We start from the raw sequence: 20,507 nt of genomic DNA on the forward strand, positions 1-20,507 counted from the left end.
TTTTATTTATCAATATATTATATGTTAATAAATTGAAATAAAATGTATCAATATGCTAATAACACAGAATGCATAATATGACCTAACATTAATAATAATATAATTATTATATAAATATAAATATGTACTATATAATAAATATAAATATACAATAAATATATAACTAATAATATAAAATAAAATAATAAATATTAATAAAAGTAATATTAATTATAATAAAATGTAATAATAGAACTTATAATATAATATGTGTAATATATATAATGTTACATGGGTGAATAATATTCCAGCCATTTGCAGCAACATGGATGGACCTGGAGGGCATCGTGCCAAGTGAAATAAGTCACAGAAGGTCAAATATCTTATGACTTCACTTATATGTGGAATCTAAAAAACAAAACAGATGAACAAACAAATAAACCAAAAGCAGGACCAGACCCATAAATACAGAAAACAAACTGTTGGTTGCCAGAGGGGAGACAGTGCTGGCGGTGGGTGAAATGAAGGAGTGGGAGATACAGGCTTCCAGTTATGGAATGAGTAAGTCATGGGGACAAAAGGTACAGCACAGGGAATATAATCAATGATATTGTAATAGCCTTGTGTGGGGACAGGTGGTAGCTACCCTTGCGATGAGCAGAGCATAATATATAGAGTTGTTGAATCACTATGTTGTACACTTGAAACTAATGTAACAGATGTCAACTATGCTTCAATTAAAAAAAAAGTTTAAAAAATGCCATTGTAAAAACTTAAAAATATAATATATATATGGATAAATCTTTTTTGGATAAATCTTTTTTTGGTAAATCAAAAAGTATATAAACTCTTTATAGAGAAAATGACAGACATCAAGAATCAAATCATTGAGATAAATAGATATATCATTAGACAAACAGTTGATAGTTCCTTAGGGGACCCCAAACAGAGTAGTGCAATTATAGATATAACTATGGAACAAATGAGGCATCACACATCAGCAGGAAAAAGAATAATAAGTGGTGCTGGGACACTGTACAGCCATATAGAAAAAAATAGAACTGGTGTCCCTTCCTCACACCTTACAGTACAAACAGCAGAAGGATTAAAATCCAGGGTTAAAGTTCCATATGTGAAAGGAAAAACTATATAACTTTAGAAAGATAATAGGGGAGAACATTTTCAGAATCTAATTAAAGGAAGGGAAGATTTTTTTTAAGATGCAAAAAGCGCTAACCATGAAGGAAAAAACGAATAAATTTGACTTCACTAGAATTTAAGACAAGATAGAGAGAAAAAGAGAGAGAATATTTGCTTTACATATAACTAAAAGATTAGAATCCAGAATACTTAGAGGACTTTATATCAATAGGAAAAAGATAGACAAACCCAATAGAAAACTGGGGAAAAGATTTGAAGTCACTTAATAAAAGAGAAAACCCAGACAGCTAATGGAAAGATGAAAAAGGTGTCAATGATCTATAACATACTGTTTATTTTTGACCAGTTGTCAAAAGTAGAAAGTCTTGTAATGCCAAGTGTTGGTGAGGATAATGGGTAATAGGATCTCTCGCCCTGCTGGTGTGAATGCAAATTAAGACTGCAAATCAGGAAAACTTTGAAGAATCGTTTCTCATTATACAGAAAATTTGGAGATGTGCACAACTCACATGTCCTAGGGGTTGGGCCTTGGAGATGCCCCTGCACACGTCCACATGGGTATGTGCGTCAGAAGTCTCTTACAGCATTGTTGCTACCAGCCTGGCCATGCAAGGAACCCAGATATGCTTCAGCCATGTTGTAGACACACGTATGGCAGTATTTCTTGCTCTGGGTTGTGCGGCCATGCAATGGATGAAACATCACTCAAACAACAGAGAGGAATCTCCAAAAATGGTATTGAGTGAAAGAAGCGAGACATAAAATAATATGTACAGTACTGTTTGATGATAGAAAGTTCAAAACCTAGCAAAAGTAACCTGTCTTGTTTTGGGCTGTCTATAAACATGGTAAAATGGAATGGAAAACAAGGAATTAATGGTTGCTGAAATTAGGATAATGGTCCCTCCAAAAAGGGGGCAAGGAGTTGGGTTTGGAAACACCAAGAGAGATGTGAGAGGCTATTGGGAAGGTGGCAATGGTCCCTTTCTTACTTTGGGTTGTGAAATCATAGATGTTTGAGTCTTTATTATTCTCCAAATTGTACATACGTTTTTGTAGGCATTCTTTTGTATGCATGATGTAATAAAAAGGCAAGGAAATAAGATCTGATTCCATCATTATAGAGGAGAAAGACTTTTAAGTAGATAATTTCAATGAAATGTGACAAATGCTTTTAAAATAACAACTCCATTACACACCATTTACTATGCACTAGGTGCTATTTTAAATGTCTTGTGTATTATCTCATTTAATTATTTAAAGAAGTCTGGGAGGTAGGCAGTACTGGCCCTATTTTAAGTACCGGTGTAGAAAAGGAGGCACAGAAAGTTTATTTGGAGGGTAAGCAGTGGAGCTGGGATTTGAACCCAGGCCTGAACACCTGATTACTACAGTACGTTGTCTCTTCATTTCTACTGCAAGACCCCAGGTGATGGTCAGAAAAGCCTGCACGTTTGACCTGGGTTTTAGATACTCACTGGGAATGCTTTCTAAGGGGGAGGAAACCCAATTTTATGTCACAAGATAGCCCAGCACATTCAGGGAATTGTGGGGAGGCCCATTTGGCAGAAGGAAAGGATGGCTAAAGGTAGTGAAGCCAAACTACACCCAGCTTTGTGTTTATTTCTGGGAAGTGTGATTGGGGAGTGCGCTCGTTCGACATTAGGAGGGCTAGTTGGGAGGCCTTTGGAATGAAAGAGGTAGGAAATGGTGAAGGCAGGGGAGACAGAGAGGGTAAGATGGACACATATTGAGGAGGCATTTTTTTTTAAAAGATTTTACTTATTTATTTGAAAGAGAAAGAGTGAGAGAGAGAAAGCACAATCAGGGGGAGCAGCAGACAGAGGGAGGAGCAGTCTCCCCACTGAGTAAGGAGCCCGACGTGGGACTCTATCTCAGGACCCCAGTATCTTGACCCAAGCTGAAGGCAGATGCTTAAATCGACTGAGCCACCCTAGTGACCCAAGGAGGCATTTTTAAACTGACATAATTTGGTGACCACTATGCAGGAGGGAGAGGATTTGGGGAGAATACCAACCAATTCAGGAAACATGAGGGAAAGAGCCACTTTAGACGAAAGGAAAACATGTTTGAGTATGTTTTCCAATGAGCATGTCCGATCCCTAGATTGAGAAAAAAAGGGAGAATTGAAACAGCACCACCAGCAATAATAAAAGGTGGCAGCTGTGCAGGACATGCAAATGGAGAAGAACCAGTAGGAGCAGAAGGCCAGGAGGAAGTTAATCTTGTGTCTTTAGGAATCCGAGCCAGGCCAGTGGATGACAAGAAAGGGCAGAGCGCGTGCAGGAGGGGACTTGAGGAAATGCCAGCATTGAGGCTGGTGGGCCCTCACGGCAAATGTGGGAAGGGGAGTTCTGCAAACTGATACAGGGAGTGGGCCCTCAGGAGCAAGAGGGTCAGTGACACGAGAGAGAAGCATGTGAAGACTGAGGGAGGCAGCCTGGGGGTCTGTGGGGACTGGAGAGCGATCTCAGGAAAGCCAGTGGTGACCTGGCGGTCAGTGGCTAAGGAAACGTAGGAGTTGAGGAAGCAGGAATTTCTTAGGGAGAAGCCATCAGTGGAAGAAAGGCAGGATGCGATGTGGCTGAAAGAGGGACGGGGTCCCGAGAAGGTTCTTGTCGTTGGCTGGAAAAGACTTAAACTGAAAGGAAGGAGTCAGAGGAGAGAGAAAGAGAGAGGTAAATGAAGTATTTGTTAGAGGAAGTTTTCAGGGGAGGGGGGAAGAGGCATGATCCAATACAAAGACTGGTATTTGGAGAGGAAAGGGTGTGTGTCTCTAGAGCAGAGGGAGGAAGAGAGAACGGAGTCCAGACATAGGATGTGTTGGCAAGTGGACAGAGCAGGAAGTGGTGGGGCTTTCTCTGATGGTCTCTGTTCTGTGCAGGGGAGGGGTGGTAGAGACATTGTGGGTGGTAGATGGGGTTGATGGGGGATGGGTAAAACATATGAAATGGCATTCAAGGCTCAGATGAGTTTGGAGAATGTGGGTGTGTAGGGCCAACCATCCCTGCTAGTATGTGTGAGAGCATAGAAGGCTGATGGTGTGCAGAAGATGGTTTTTAAAATTTGCTTCCATATCCTCTGCCTTACCAGGCAGATGTCTTGGTTGGAATCTCAAAGCTATGTTCTTTTGCCTTGAAATGATCTCTCAGGGATAACTCAATGGGAGAAAATCTTTGAGAACCACATATCTAATAAGGGTTCAGTATCCTAAATATATAAAGAACTCTTATAAATCAACAATGAAAAGACAAAGAACCCAATTCAAAAATGGGAAAAGGATTTGGATAGATATTTCTTTAAGGAATGTATACAAATGGCCAATAACACATAAGAAAATGTTCACCATCATTAATCATTAAGGAAATGTAAATCAAAACCACAATGAGATACCCTTGCACATTCACTAGGATGCCCATCCTCAAAAAGACAGGCAACAACAGAAAAGTGTTGCCAAGGATGTAGAGAAATTGGTCCCCACATACGTTGTGAGCAAGATTATAAAAATGGGGCAGCCACTTGGGAAAACAGTTTGGCAGTTCGTCCAAATGGTTAAACATCGAGTTACCGTATGACCCAGCCATTCCACTCCTAGGTATACACCCAAGAGAACTGAAAACATAAATTCACACAAAATTTTGCTTACAAGGTGTTCATGGCAGCATTATTTTCAAGAGCCAAAAAGTAGAAACAATCCAAATTTACATCAAGTGATGACTACGCAAACAAATGTGGAATAGCCGTATGTCGGAGTGTTATTTAGATCCAAAAAGGAAGGAAGTGCTGCTGTACACTTTCAGCACCCAGGTACAGACAGCATACACGCCACAGCCACAGATGCTCTAAGACGAGACTTGAAGACGCAATGCTAAGTGATAGAAGCCAGATGCAGCAGGTCATATGTTCTGTGACTCTGTTCGTATAAAATCTCCAGAACAGGCAAATCTCTAGAGACGGAACTGTGGTTGCCAGGAACCGGAGGGAGCAGAAAAGGCAGAATGATGGCTCCTGGGTGCACAGTATCTTTTTGCAGTGATGAAAACGTCCTGGAATTAATTCGTGGTGCAACTTTGTAAATATACTACAAGCCACTGTAGTGTAGCCTTCTTAAAAAAAAAAAAAAAAAAAAAAAGGTTGAATTTCATGGTCTGCGAATTATATCACAATTTTTAAAAATCCGTCAGGAATGCAATTTGTTTGTTTGCTTTTTAGACAAAGAAATGCCCCCTCCCCGTTAAGAAAATATGCGGCAACTAAGCACCTTGTTCCAGGAGCAGAATGTAGCAAGACCTCTGTTTTTGTTTTGTTTTAAAGATTTATTTGACAGAGAGAGAGACAGCATGAGAGGGAACACAAGCATCAGGAGAGGGAGAGGGAGAAGCAGGCTTCCCATTGTGCAGGGAGCCCAGTGGGCTCATCCTAAGTCCCTGGGTTCATGGCCTGAGCCGAAGGCAGACGCTTAACAACTGAGCACCCCAGGCGCCCCAGTACAGAAGCTATTAAATACATAGGTAGTACTCACCTTTCGTGGATTGGAGAGGATGCTTGAACTGTTACTAACCCATACCTTGGTTTTCCTGCTGTGCGATTCTTATTTTTCAGGATAGGAAGGCGGTTTGTCTTGTGGATCACAAGCACTGGAATATTTTTCTTTGGTGTCGCCGTGGCGTTCTCATCTGATTTTTACAGTTTCATGATCACACGCTTTCTTCTTGCTATGGTGAGTTGTGTGTGTGCTTTTTAAAACAAACAAGCAAACAAACAAAAAACATCTCATTAATTCTTCTGCTGTATTTTCATCTCGAGCCTGTGTCAGTTTGGGTCAGTTAGAATGTGGTGAGAGAGAGAGAGTAAGGACTTGTCTTAGTTCACTCCAGTAGGACCTTTTTCTGTGCAATAGTAACGCCCTGTGTTTACAGCTAAATTCATTAACATGAAAAGTGGTTGCTTACTAGGCAGACTTCTTGTCTGACTGCACGCCTGGCACATGATCCACATTCCACAATCACTGAGGCATTATTTCATTTCTGAGCGATTCTATTGGTCGAGTCAGGCCCCGAATGCAGGAGCCAAAGAGATGCTTAAGGTGTACTGTTAAGAAAGTCTTTTGTATACTGTGTGGTAGGAATGAACACTAGAAGGCCTCAGGCTCTTCTGTTACAAGGAACAGGGAAATATATGGAAACAGGCATGAGTTTGCACATCAACTTGGTCAAATTTTGGCTTTTTCACTGTGTGGCCTTGGGCAAACAAATATTTTGGCTTTTTCACTGTGTGGCCTTGGACAAACACTCTTTGGGCCTTAGTTTACAAGCTGTAAACTGTAGAAAATACTACCTGCTTCACTGAGTTGTTTTCAGGAGTCAGTGAGATTAAAGTTAAATGCATGGTAGGGCGCCTGACACAGCATATGCCGTCCTTCTGGGGGGGACTGTTACCAGAAGTGGATCAGCCAGTGACAAAGCATCCCCACACTTGGTGAGGCATCCAGACAGGGTTCAAATGGCCAAATGACAGAAGCAGTGAGTCCTGTGGGAGGTCACCGGTCAAGGAAAGTGGAGTGAAGTTTCTACTGTGGGAGGAGCTTGTGATCTTGCTAAACCCAGGGACAGGCAAGCATCCCCTCTCACCGGGGCGTATGAGCCAAGATTCCGGGGAGAGGCCAAGGACTGCGATCTCAGGAGAGGTCCTGGCCCTCACAAAGCAGGCGGGTGCATTCAGTTTTGGAGTCTTCCCTAATGGCTGGACAGGGTTCCTAGGAAGCCACATGCATGCCCAAGGATGGGGATGATGCATAAAAAGAAAAAAAATTTAGGAGAATTGGAGGCATAGCCCCTTTTATTTTTAAAAAAGATTTTATTTATTTATTTGACAGACAGAGATCACAAGTAAGCAGAGAGGCAGGCAGAGAGAGAGAGAGGAGGAAGCAGGCTCCCTGCAGAGCAAGAGCCCAATGTGGGGCTCGATCCCAGGACCCTGGGATTATGAGCTGAACCAAAGGCAGAGGCTTTAACCCACTGAGCCACTCAGGTGCCCCGCATAGCCCCCTTTAAAAAGTACTTATATATATTTAGGAATATAAAGAGTTTTTAACACAAAAGTTAACAACCTGCAGTCTGTGTCCATTAAGGACAGAATGAAAAGAGATGGCTCTGGGCTTGCAGAGTGAGATTTGATGAGAACTTTGGTGGGAATGATGGCTCAGTGGAAGCACAGGTATGGAGAGATTGTGAAGGTCCTCTTTTGGAAGGCTTAAGAGGATGCACTCTGAAAATAGCTGTTTCAGTCTTACAAAAACCATGTGTTTATTTCTGGAACCGAGAAAATGAAACAGCCACTCGTTGAATGCATTTGTAAATGTAGCCTTAAGTTTCTGTCTTTGATTTTCATGAGAAATGTAGTTGGGTTGAATTCTGAGTAGGGAAGATGCAGACAGACTCCTTTAGTCAACACATTTATTAGAATCTGCCCGCCCAGTAAACTGGACCGGACTGTTTCAAAGACCCTAGAGAGTAGTAGGAAGGTGAGACACTCATGGGCCATCCTGGAAGATATAATGTTGACAATGGAGGCATGACAGTGGGGGGTCTTAAGCTGGGAAGGTGGAGAGTCTGGAGAGTCATGGGCTTTTTAGTTCTGAGGGATGGGTAAGAGAATGTTCCAGGCAGAGGCAGCCAGTAAGAAGGCCCTAAGATGAGAAGGAATTGAAGGTCCAGATGTCTGGAGAATAGAGAGGAGATAAAATACCTCGATGAGGCTGAAGGTGTCGGGGATGCTTAGCCAGGGCCTCAGAGGATGATCAAGAGTTTGTGTCATTTCCTAGAGGCAATGGGAATGTCCTGAATGGGCTCAGGTGGGGCAAAGTGGCTACTCTGCCTGCTCTGTTGGGGGAGGAGGGTGGTGTCCAGGGAGATGGGAAGAGCAGAGTGTTATCAGTGGAGGTGACGGGTGTGAATGGATCCAAAGAGTGTCTTGGGATTACATAGATGTATGGATTGTCTGAAGCCAGTGACAGAAGTAACCAATAAGAAGTGGGAGTGGACTCAGAATTAATATGGAAAAAAAACCCTGCTGGGCACTGATGTTACCTCTTGACTTACTGGGGGAAATTTATAGTATTTGACAGTAATCACCATCTTTGTGTACTGTAACAGCAGCAGTTACCAAACAACTAGATTTTTGGATGTGGGAGTCCTCATGATCAGGGTTCGCTATCTGAGTCTTGCAATTACAAGGTTGTATGAAGAAATGGAAGCTGTTGTCACAAAAATATTAAACCAAGCATTCATGCAGGAGAGGCCCCACCATGCACATCCCTGCTTACTGCTAGTGTCAGCCTCTCTGGCCCAGGAAATTGCTTGTAGGTTAGCCTCTTTCTGACTCTCTGATGGAAGGAGAAATTGCAGGTCTTACAAAAGATGTTTGATTACAAATGTCTTTGAGAGCAATGGGGAAAACCAAATCATCCTACCAAAATCCCTTGGCCTGTTGGGATGTGGCAGAGCTAGACCAGTTAACTTTTGAAGAAATTAACATCCACAAGGATAATGACATGATGAGCCTTCAAAAGATTATGATTTGAATATCAAAGGATTAAGAGAGGCCTTTGGCTCTTAAATAATTTTGTAAAAATTAACTTTCTGATTTGCGTTATAGAAGTCAAATGTGAAATACTCTGGAAGGAAAAATTCTAATCCCCTCATCATCCACCCTGCCCCCCCGCACACAAAAAAATCCATCATTTGATTTATTCTTTGTTTATTCTAAGAATGATCACCTATTGCCATTATAGTCTAAATTTTGTTAAAGATAGGCTTGTTTTCAAAATAAAATTATTTCCCCCAATTTTAAAAATTGTGGTGAAATACACATAACGTAAAATTTACCATCTTAGCTACCTTGAAGTATACATTTCAGTGATACTAAGCACATTCATATTGTTGTGCAGCCATAATCACTATCCATCTCCAGAACACTTTTCATCTTGCAAAACCGGAACCCTATGCCCATTAAACACTAACTCTCATTTCCTCCTCGCCTCAGCCCTGAGCAACCACATTCTGCATTCTACCTCTATGATTTCAGCTACACTGTGTACCTCATACAAGTGGAATCATACAGTATTGTATTTTTTTTTGTGATTGGCTTATTTCGCTTAGTATTATGTCCTTAAAGCCTGTTGTAACATGTGTCAGAATTTCCTTCGATTTTAAGGCTTAATAATAGTCCATTATCTAGATAGACCACATTTTGCTTGTCTGTCCATCTGTCCATGGATGTTTTTGTTGCTTCCACATTTTAGCCATTGTAATAATGCTGATACAAACATGGGTATACAAATATTTCTTTGAGACCTAGCTTTCCATTATTTTGGGTATATATCCAGAGTGGGACTGCTGGGTCATATGGTACTTCTATTTTTAGTTTTTTGGGGGGGAATCCCCATGCAGTTTCCCATAAGGACTGTATTATTTTATATTCCCACCAGTAGTGCACAAGAGTTCCAATTTCTCCATATCCTTATTCAACACTTGTTATTTTCTGTTTGTTTGTTTTTTTTTTTTAATTAATAGCCTTCCTAATGGTTATGAGGTGGTATCTCAATGTGGTTTTGATTTACATTTCCGTAATGGTTAGTGATGTTGAACAACTTTTCATGTGCTTATTGGCCATTCATATATCTTTTTGGAATAATCCAAATTTCTTTGCTCATTTTGAATTGGATTGCTTGTTTTGTTGTTGAGTTTTAGGAGTCTTCTATATACGCTGGTGATTAATTTCTTACCAGATACATGATTTGTAGATATGTCATTCCATAAGTTGTCTTTTCACTCTGTTGGTAGCCTCCTTTGACGCACGGAATTCTAATTTTCATGAAGCCCAGTTTATTTTCTCTTTTGTTGCTTGTTAAAGTTTCAACCAAATCTTTTTCTTCACATTAGTTGTCAAATTTTTTGCTCCCATTTAACAGTTTAGGGTTTAATAATAAGGACCTCTTGTATGTAGAGTAATTGGTATGCATGTTTACAGTTATATTAACTGAGAAATAAACGCACGCTACAGAGGAATCCTTACATGAAACCCAAGGCAGAGTCTAACATATATCATACATATCCTGTCATCTCTATCATACGTAGCTTCTCGAGTTGGTCTTTTGCGGGGGTGAGGGTGGGGGATGGGTGGGAAGAATCATTTAAAGAAGGATGGATTGACTTAACCACCATTTTACAAATGTGGGAAGGGTCTCAGAAAACAATTTTTGTCATTTTCCTTCTTGCCCATGTGTGATATGCAGAGAGATCAGACCCCTTAGCAGTTAATAAATGTGACCTTAAATCTGGACCACCCTCCCTGCTTTGTTTTTCAGTCTGGAAGTGGCTATCTCGTGGTGGTGTTTGTCTATGTGATGGAATTTATTGGCATGAAGTCTCGGACGTGGGCATGCATCCAGATGCATTCCTTTTTTGCCATTGGAACAATGGTGGTGGCTTTGACAGCCTACTTTGTCAGGACCTGGTGGATCTATCAGATAATCCTCTCCACAGTGACTGTCCCCTTTGTCCTGTGCTGTTGGATACTCCCAGAGACACCTTTTTGGCTTCTCTCACAGGGAAGATATGAAGAAGCACAGAGAGTAGTTGATACAATGGCCAAGTGGAATAGGGCGAGCTCCTGTAAACTGTCAGAACTTTTGTCACTGGATCTAAATGGTCCTGTTGGTAATGAACCCTCTGAAGTTAAGAAGCACAGCCTGATAGATCTGTTTTCTGACTGGAATGTTGGAACAAGGACGCTTATTGTTTGGCTGATTTGGTTCACTGGGTGTTTGGGATTCTACTTCTTCTCCTTGAATTCTGTTAATTTAGGAGGCAATGAATATTTAAACCTCTTCCTCATGGGTAAGTAGTTAAAGTATATTTAAGTGTGGCAATGAATTGATGTTTCCACCATGTTTTTAGTATGTTTTTATTGTCTTTTCTGTACTAGGAACAATATTGTCAACTATTTATTATGGTCTCTTTTAGTGTTATTATGCTGGAGTACAGGTATATATTTCTCTTTTAAAGATTTTATTTATTTATTTGACAGAGAGAGAGAGAGAGATCACAAGTAGGCGAAGAGGCAGGCAGAGAGAGAAAGAGAGAGAGGAGGAAGCAGGCTCCCCACTGAGCAGAGAGCCCAATGCCCGATCCCAGGACCCTGGGACCATGACCTGAGCCGAAGGCAGAGGCTTTAACCCACTGAGCCACCCAGGCGCGCCTATATTTCTCTTTTAGAACAATGCCAGCAAAGAATTGAGTCCCTCCTTCCTCTTCTGCCTCTGCTCCTTGCTTGCTTCCTTCCCATAAGCCCATTCCCATCTCAGAACTCTCTGTGAGAGGTGATGTCTGTAATATCTGGCTTGTACCCTTTTAGACCTCTTTCTATGCATTTCATACATTTGTGCAGATGAAGAGATCATTCACTAACTACTGTTCTTTGCAAGTGGCTTTCGTTTTTAAATTTAATATATCTTGGAGCTCTTCTGGTATCTTTCTACCTTCAAAAGTCCTTAATTTAGAAATTGTAGTCTGTAAGGTCACTTAAATACACGCAACTATAATTTCATTTTCATGCCTCTTTATTTCAGTAGCAGGTTAAAATGGTCCCAGATATCATGACGTCTTGAGGCATGACTCCGAGGGTCAACCAAAATCACACCAGACATGAGAGAAACTTTAGAAGTCGATACGTGTCCATCTAGTCTTAACTCCTGGTCATTTTCATGAAGGCTGCCTGCATTTATTATTATCCTCAGAAAAATCTCGCTTTTACAATTTTCCACAAAGACAGCATCCCTTCTCATTAAGGGACTCTGATGACATAAAAACATCTGTTTTTATTTATTATAGCTCAGCAGGAATTACCAGGGGAGTCATTTTAAGTCTTCTCTTTTTGGGGAAACCAACAAGCTTGCAGACAGAGTCCGTGTTGGCTTCAAAACCCATTCTATATGTCAGCTCGAGAAATGATGCAGAATTTCTCGAGCAGAGTAGCAAGGGGCAGGAGGACTGGTGGGGCAGGGGGTGGGGGCGTATGTGTGACTTGGGGAAACTTAGGGAAGTTGGAATCTTAGTTCTCTATGATACAGTTTCTTTGTTTTAATGGAGATATAAATTCCCAAGAAACTGGGACATCTCATAAATATAAAAATGTTTCTAAGATAAATATACATGGTTTTCTATTCTCTACTATCTTGGATTTTTCATGTTTTTACCCTTCCCGGAAGTTCTCTTGCCAGCAGGTGCTTCCAGGCAGCATTTCTGTGCTGTGACATTTTGGAACGAGTTTCTATCTCTGGAGATGGGTTGGGGCTGGTGGGGATTTCAGTCCAGCTTCAAGACATACCCGTGGGGTCATGTGGGGATAGGAGCAGAACTGGGTCCGGATGAATGGGGAGATTCTGCATTATAGATGGAAGAAAGTAATGGCCGATTGTCCGAATCCCAGGAGGCTTGGGCCTCATTGCTTGTACATGTCTATTCCAGACACGGTCACACCAAAAACTAGAGGTGGTGTCAGTATCTTGAAGCAGCAACTCAAGAAAAACCAGTTGTAGGATACTTTAAATGTCCCTTCAGCCATTTCACAGTTGCAGCTCTGCTTTCTAGACCCTGGGAAGTTGGTTGGTGGCCGGGCACCCTGGCCTGAGGCACAGAGGGAGGCAGTGGGGGGAGGGAGGCTGCAGGAAAGGAGCTTTGGCTGCTGAAGACCTTGCTTCCGGTCCCTGAGCTGTCCCTTACTCATCTGGCTCAAAGCATTTACTCCCGGTTGTAAAGAGGGGACCCGAAGCTGGTCTTACTCCCATGTGGCTCTTTTGTGGGTCATTATCTTATTTGACTTTGAAAAGTGCCTGATAAACTCTTAAAAATAATTTTAAAAAAAGGAGAGTAGAGTAAGAGATGTACACCCTGATCTGGCCTAAAAGCATGGACTTTGCCACTGCAGGTCTGTGGAAGGGAGCATTTCCTTCAGAGCTGACTATTTCCATGTCGATGGAAGGGAGCCTCAAAGGCAGCTCAGAATGTTCTTTTTTGTCTTTGCCTGAGCCACTTTTTTTATTTTTTTATTTTTTTTTGAGCAGTGGCGGCTGTGTAAATTTCTGATGTACTACTGAGAATGTTCACCTGAAGTGTAGGTATCTACCCCCCTCCCCACACCCCCCGAGGTGTGTTCAGAAGCTGTGGGAGACAGAGAGGCTGACCTGCCCCTCCATGTGCTTGCAGTGTTCTGCAGTTGTGTGAACAAGGGCCTGTCACGCTTGAGCAGTGGGGGCGGGGCCCATCCTGAGATTAGGCAAGCTGCAAAGGGAGGGGAGAACCCCAAGACTGAATTACATGGAAGATCTGGCCTGGTAGACAATGGCAGTTTTCCTAAAGGAGATCGCTGGGGTTGCTTAGTTTGGCCAAAGGGTTCTGCTTGCGCCCTGTTTCGTTCTGGCTGGTAGGCATAGAGCTTTTAGGCTCTGGATCTCAGGTTCAAACTTTGGTTTTTCAAGAGAAGGGCTTTCCAGTCAGTTATGGACTCAGAGCTCCAGCCTTCACCTTCAAGGTAGGGCAGTAAAAAGAGGCCATCGGGGATTCATGTTAGATGTCTAGATGTTTACTTTCAGATTTAAAAATCCTTCGTGTGTTCTCTTTGGTTTGTGTACCTAGCCGACAGTGAATTCTCTGCTTTAGTTCCTAACTTGGAAGTTAGTGATCTAGAATTTTCCCTCGTTCTGCCAAGTGTGAAAAACCAAAGATCAGAAATTATCAATGTTGTCTATGAATTTACTCATGTAGTCATCCAATACGCCTGGCCTCTGGGTCCCATGTTGTGTACCGGGGAACTTACAGCCTAGTGGGGGGCGAGATCCCCAGGACAGGCGATAAGTGCCAGGAGGACTGTGGGGGTGTTAGTGCCCTTCCGAGGACACATCCTCTTCATGCCAGGGAGTTTCAAAGGGATTGGGCTTGCAGGGCGGGCATTGGGTAGCCCTTAGGGGACCCTGGTAATGGGAAGAGAGCTGATCATTCCTTTTGGGTGGTGGGTTAGAAGACGAGGTCCCCTTGGTGTGGTTGTTGTCATGGCTTATAGAGAGCCCTTTCACTCGATGACAGGTGCAGTGGAAATTCCTGCCTACATCTTCATAGGCTGGGGGATGGACAGGATAGGGAGAAGAAACGTTCTGGTCTGCTCTCTGATCTCCGGAGCACTGTTCTGTGGTATGATTATGGTGATCCCCAAGGTGAGTTATTTTTATGTTTTATTGAAGGCACAGTTAGTTATACCATGGCAGTAAGACGAAGGTCCATTCGGACACATGGACAGAGAAGATACATAATATTTAAAAATTAAAAAAAAAACCATTCTTTCTCTGTGATGTAAGTAATACATGTTCATCTTAAAAAAAATTTTTTTTTTGGAAAAAAATGTTTCCAAAAAAAAAGCCCATAATCCCAGTTCCCATGGATGACCAGTATTGTTTTTTGTAAACACAGTGGTCCTGAATGAGGGAAGTTGATCACGTCTTCCAGTGATGATTGTTGTCGTAAACATTCATTCATTGAACAAATGTGTATCTATTATGTTGTCCTAGGGGCTGAAGACACACAGTGAATCAAGTTTCTACAAGTGTGAAGAAAACCAAAAGGGGATGAGGGGTGGAGTGTGTGTGTGTGTGTGTGTGTGTGTGTGTGTGTTTGTGGGTGTGACATATGTGTTTATTTTATCCAGGGTGATCGAGGATGGTGTGCTTCTCAGAGAAGGTAGCAGCTGATTAGAACCCAGAGGAGGGAGGAAGCCAATAGAGACATCTGAAGGATATAATGAGTTTTATATTCAGGACTGTTTCCATTTAAACAGTCTTGCTTTTCATTGCAGGCACCTAGTGGTGTTCACTTTCAAGTGTGCCTAAATCCCTCAAGGAGCTCGTTCTCAAAAATGTAGTTTCCTACTGAGAAACACTGCCAGAAACTACGGAGACCACTTTCCCATTTCTATGGTCGGGCGAACACCATCCCCTAGAAGAACTCTCTTTTTAAAAAGATTTTTTTTATTTATTTATTTGAGGGAGAGACACACAGCGAGAGAGGGAACACGAGCAGGGGGAGAAGGAGAGGGAGAAGCAGGTTTCCTGCCCAGAAGGGAGCCCGATGCGGGGCTCGATCCCAGGACGCTGGGAAGACTGAGCCGTCCGGGCACTACCTGCCACCCCCAGAATAATTCTTGCATCCAGAAGTGCTCCTCCTCTTCCCCCTGCAAAATGTTATCAGAACTTGTGTTTTCATTCTTGATTTGGAAAATATGGTTATTCTAACAGTACTTTAAAATACCTTCTATGGGGCACCTGGGTGGCTCAGTTGTCTGCCTTCTGCTCAGGTCATGATCCCAGGGTCCTGGACTCAAGCCCCAATTTCGGCTCCCTGCTCAGTAGGGAGTCTGCTTCTTCCTCTCCCTCTGCCTCTCCCCCTGCTTGTGCTCTCTCTGTCTCTCTCTCAAATGAATAAATAAAATCTTCTAAAAAATACTTTCTATAATTTTCTCTAGGATTACAATAGTATCTCACCATTTAGAGCAAGGCTTTTTAAGTTTTGCATATTGTTTGAAATTTTCTTTAAGTTAACCAGTGACTTTTTATAGTAATACTTCACTTAATTCTGAAGGATGGTGAATCAAATGTTTTATACAATGAAGTTTCCCACTGATTGACACAACTAACATGAATGCCGTCAAACTACTCAGGACCAGGGGGTTGTTGCCAATTTGAGGGAACCTCATTTACACCTTTTTTTGGTTTTGTCTTTTCAAGTAGTTTACAGGTACAGTAGTTGAGTTAATGGCAGCTGCCTTTGAGCTGGCTGGTGAAGATTTAGGGGAACCCCAAAACCTCTGAGTCCTATAATGGTTACATGCCTGTGATAATAGGGAAAACAGGAGAGTAGCTGATGGGGATTTCTAGAAACAGGGCACTAACATTTAACCACAAATTTCTTCCTTCTGATGAAGTTTCTCCCCAAATGGCAGTGTCAGCACCCATCAGTGTTTTCCAGGTTACATTAATTCATTCGGTTAACACTGTCTACAATAGATACTGTCAACAGAGTCATCCAGCAAACACGCAGGGATCAGGATGACAAGGTGACATTCGTTGCTTCATTAGAGGCGAGTTCCATCAAGTTCCAGGGACTTCGCAGAACAGATACTTATTCTTGCCCATAGAAAGTCCGATGTGGGTTGTGGTGCTGGGAGGGGAGGGAGTGTTTGGCTTCACCAGGTCATTCATGGATTGAGGTTGACCGAGGCACCGCCATCCTCAACACACGAACTCCGGGGTCCCCTGGGTCTCCACATCCAGCTGGCAGACAGGAGAGGAGAGCAAAGATGGAACGGGGGAGGGCTTTGCGAGCCACAGCTGGAAGTAGAGGGACCGCAGAAACTGAGCTGGAGGCGCTGTTGAGAAGGGTCGCTGTTGAGAAACGCATCGACGAAAAGAAAAAAAGAAGAATCTGTTTTAATAATTCAGTTATCCATCTCAGATTATTTTCTGAAGATAATTTATAAGCTAGAAGATTACTGTTGCAAAGGGCACAGTTTGTTTTTATGGCTCTTTGATTCATTCTGCTCTGCTCAACTCCAGGAGTGGGTCAATTACTACGGAACAGGTACCGTCTGGACGCGTCTTGCTCTCGAACAGTCTTTGCAAACGGCTTTTCTCATTTGTTCATTTGACATCTCCAAGGCCGAGGGAAGGCACAATTAAACTTTTCTCTAAATTTTGGAAAGATGAAAAGCCTTCAGAGCCCATGAGTAGAGATTACAAAAATTCAAACAGAGAAATGAAACTTTTCATAGTTCTGAACAGTATTGGGTAATTAGAAATAATAGTAATAATAAATAATAATAATTTTTAAGATTTCACATTTTTCTTTTAAAAATGTTACCTCTGATGGTCTATTTTGCTAATACATGTTTTTTCAGGGTTACTTTGTTTATACTGTGGTGGTGACTATGGCTGGAAAATTTGCCATAGGGGCCTCGTTTGGTCTTATTTATCTTTATACAGCAGAGCTGTACCCGACCGTGGTAAGGTAAGAATTATTTTTCTTTTGTTTTTTTGTTGTCCTTTGCTTACATGTCATTTCATTATATTTGACCGTTGAGTAGAAATGCTTTCTTTCTTTAGCGTCTGGAGCTCTGAGACATGGGAAAGTCAGACGAGGATGCAAATTTTAAATCTGAGGCTTTGTCTATACCTCATTAACAAGGATACTAAAGAAATTGTTGTGAAACCACACTCTATTATTCTAAAATCATTTTAAATCTCAAATACAATTGACTTACACCGACTCTCTGTATGATTCAAGGCTAATTTTCTCAGGGTGTGTCTCTTGATGTTCTGATGTCCGTTGTCTTAACTTTCAGGGCTTCCCTAACAAAACCCCAGAGGTTGGGTGCCTGAAACAGCAGAAATCTATTTTCTCACATATCTGGAGGCTCGAGGTCCAGGATCAAGCTGTTTGGCCGATTTGCCTTCTCCTGTGTGGGGCGTTTCTTCTTGGCTTTATTAGAGATACTTACTCACATTAAAAACACATTCTTTCCTTCTTACTACCCATTCTATAAGTCTACCTGAAATAGCTTTTAGAGAGGAGCACATTAAGATACTGCTTGACTTTAAACAATTAAAATAGAATATTCCACAGATATAAATCCGTTCTTCCTCATTCCTGTCCGTTCCCTGCCCCAACCAAATTCCTGCTCTAGAAGACCAATGTTATTCTCAATGTTAGATTGAATGAATACACATAAGGGCCTCATCTGCATAGCAAAGGAAGAATGGGTTATTTTTATTATTATATTTTTTTTGGTCTTGAAGGGTCTTGAATTATCTGCTGAATGCCTGTATATACCACTGTTTCACAGAATGTGGATCTAAATCCCAAGTGATTCTCGAAACTTTAGTGTAAAATTATTTTCCAGTATATTAGGCCGAGCTGAAGTTTTATTATATTTGTTCTCTGCTAGAAGTGTGGCAGGGCAGGGCAGGTGGTGGTGGCGGGGCGTGGGGGGGGGGCATGCTGCAGGAGGTACGCCCTCCGAGCACCCATCTGCACTTCCTGCTGCTGTCCTAATGCTCCTTCTGTTTGCAGGTCTCTGGCAGTGGGAAGCGGCAGCATGGTGAGCCGTTTGGGAAGCATTGTGGCCCCGTTCTGGGTTTATCTCTCCAACGCTTGGACCTTCCTCCCGCAGGTGTGCATCAGTTTAGAGAACCTCGCTGGGCCAGCAGAGGGAGGGGTAGGGGAGCTAATTGCCTTCTGTATTTTTACTTCTTGGAAGCCAGTTTATAATGCAGTTCTGGAGATTATAGAAACCTTGTTAATAGCTCACGAGTCGGGAAGGAGAGTGGCGGTTGCTGTTTTATATTCCGTGATTGCCTCTGATGAGTCCATAATTGCATTTGTGTTTGCGGTGGATGGACCTCTCCCCAGCCATCTCCTGAAGCTGCGTAGGGAGAGCTCTGTTCTCCGTCCTCCCGGGGCCTGGGGCCCATCCCGCCCTTGCCTTTGGGTTCCCACCTGGCCCAGGTCAAGGTGAATTCTGGAGGCTGCTTGCTGCTTGGAGGATCCTGTGGTGCCTGATGGAGAGCTTTAGGGGTCTGGTTTTCAGCTTACCTGAAACTGGACAGGTTCTTCACGGGGGAGGCTTCTGCTCAGGAGGAAGATGGGAGACAAGTGGGGTGAGAGCTTAGGGGGGCGGGGAGGGCTTGGGAGTGGGGGTTGGAGGTGGCCTGGGGCGCTGTGAAACTTAGGGGAGGGCCCTGGGTCTCTGGCTCTCCCCCTTCCTCCAGATGCCCTCTCTTGAACTTACTTGCCACAGCTCCCTCTAGGCTGGCCCCTCTCATCTTCAGTGCTCCTCATTCATTTTCTGGTTTCGCCTTAAATGGACTCATTCTCTGAGAGCCATCCGGGCTATCTTCCCCAGTCCCTGTGTGGAAAACCTCTTTGCCATTCAGACTTCCCTTCTGCGCTGCAAACCCATCCTTTGCCTGGTCTCCAGGGTGTCTCACAACAGAGTCAGGTTTTCCCGGACAGGACAGGTCCGTGCCTTCATGCCCTTCTCCTCTGACCCCCACTTTGGGGGAGAAGGCAGCAGCCTCCAGCAGGACGCTTGAGCGTCAGCATTTCAATGGTCCTGTTCTTCTATCCCCCTCGTGTCCCCATCCATGACACCAAACCTTCACCCTCCTTCTCGAAACCACCCCAGCTTGCCTGCTTCCAGTTCAATGGCCTCCGCCGTCTGCCTCCCAGATCCTCCCCCTGTGCTTCCCCCGGCCCCGTCAGAAGAGTCTGCCACACCACAGCAACTCCTGACTGCCACATCACCTTCAGGGTTGGAGAAAATCTGAGCTCTGCTGGGTATTGATTCCTTTCCAGATGGACCCCCTGCAGATGGGACCCCCTCCCATCTCCCCTTGCTAAACTTGCCCGTATCCTTGAAGAAGCAGAGCAAACCCCCCTTCTCTGAGGAAGACACCTGGATCCCACGACCCCACGTCTCCCTTCCTCTGGTCTGCGTAGCATTACACGTGCGCTGCTTTCCGCGCCCACAGGGAGCCAAAGTCCAGCTTTATGGTCTGTGCGTGTGTTTTTGTCCCCCTGGTTAGACCGCTGGACTCTGGCTGGACAGGGCACTTTGGATCCCCGGGACTGTATCCAGCAAAGCATTTCCCTCTCTCTGTGTGCCACTCATGTTATCCCTTAACTGGTATTTTAAATCAAATAGACTGGCTTTTTAAAATTAGCTTTGTCTTCAGCAATATCACTAGCAAAAGCCTGGGTGTTAGGCTAGTCGTATGTTTTTCCAAAACAAAGTAACGGGACCATTACCATTGAACCATTGAACAAAGTATGTGGTGCACCCAAAATCACCTTGCTCACAGAGGTGGTGTGCACCTACACTTTGGGAATCACTGGCTTAGCCTGGATATCTCTCATGTCCCAGTAACGGGCACTCGTCAAGTTTGCTTAATTGTGGTGTTGGGATGCCAGCATCTCTCAGGGGCTGACTCTGAGGTTGAGAAATGATACGTGCTATCTGTCCTGCATAGAGAAGTGTTTTGGAGAGCCCACCATCCTTTTTAGGGCATGGACTTTTCTAGAAGCATCTTCTTTGTGCTAGCACTCTGTGCTCCTCATTAAATAAATAGGAGATAAAAGCAGAAAAGGCATTTTTGAAACCAATAAGCTGAAACACACAGAAGATACATACATCTATGAAAGCAAACTGCTCTAAAAATACTAAAACCAAATAAAGATTCAAAA

The 20,507-nt window shown here is 43.0% G+C and overlaps 1 protein-coding gene across 2 annotated transcripts in view; it reads left to right on the forward strand.

The window, feature by feature from the left end:
* Positions 1–20,507, forward strand: part of SLC22A16 (solute carrier family 22 member 16) — a 40,311-nt gene that overhangs the window by 15,286 nt on the left and 4,518 nt on the right. The window contains exons 3-7 of one of the 2 annotated variants that reach the window (XM_059176857.1): positions 5,764–5,881; positions 10,529–11,060; positions 14,304–14,431; positions 17,164–17,273; positions 18,336–18,435. In XM_059176857.1, the coding sequence (XP_059032840.1) occupies positions 5,764–5,881; positions 10,529–11,060; positions 14,304–14,431; positions 17,164–17,273; positions 18,336–18,435 (988 nt within the window). The remainder of the gene's footprint in view (positions 1–5,763; positions 5,882–10,528; positions 11,061–14,303; positions 14,432–17,163; positions 17,274–18,335; positions 18,436–20,507) is intronic. The other variant, XM_059176858.1, reaches the window with a different exon arrangement.

This window comes from Mustela lutreola, chromosome 6 (genome assembly GCF_030435805.1).
Source record: "Mustela lutreola isolate mMusLut2 chromosome 6, mMusLut2.pri, whole genome shotgun sequence".
Taxonomy (NCBI): domain Eukaryota; kingdom Metazoa; phylum Chordata; class Mammalia; order Carnivora; family Mustelidae; genus Mustela; species Mustela lutreola.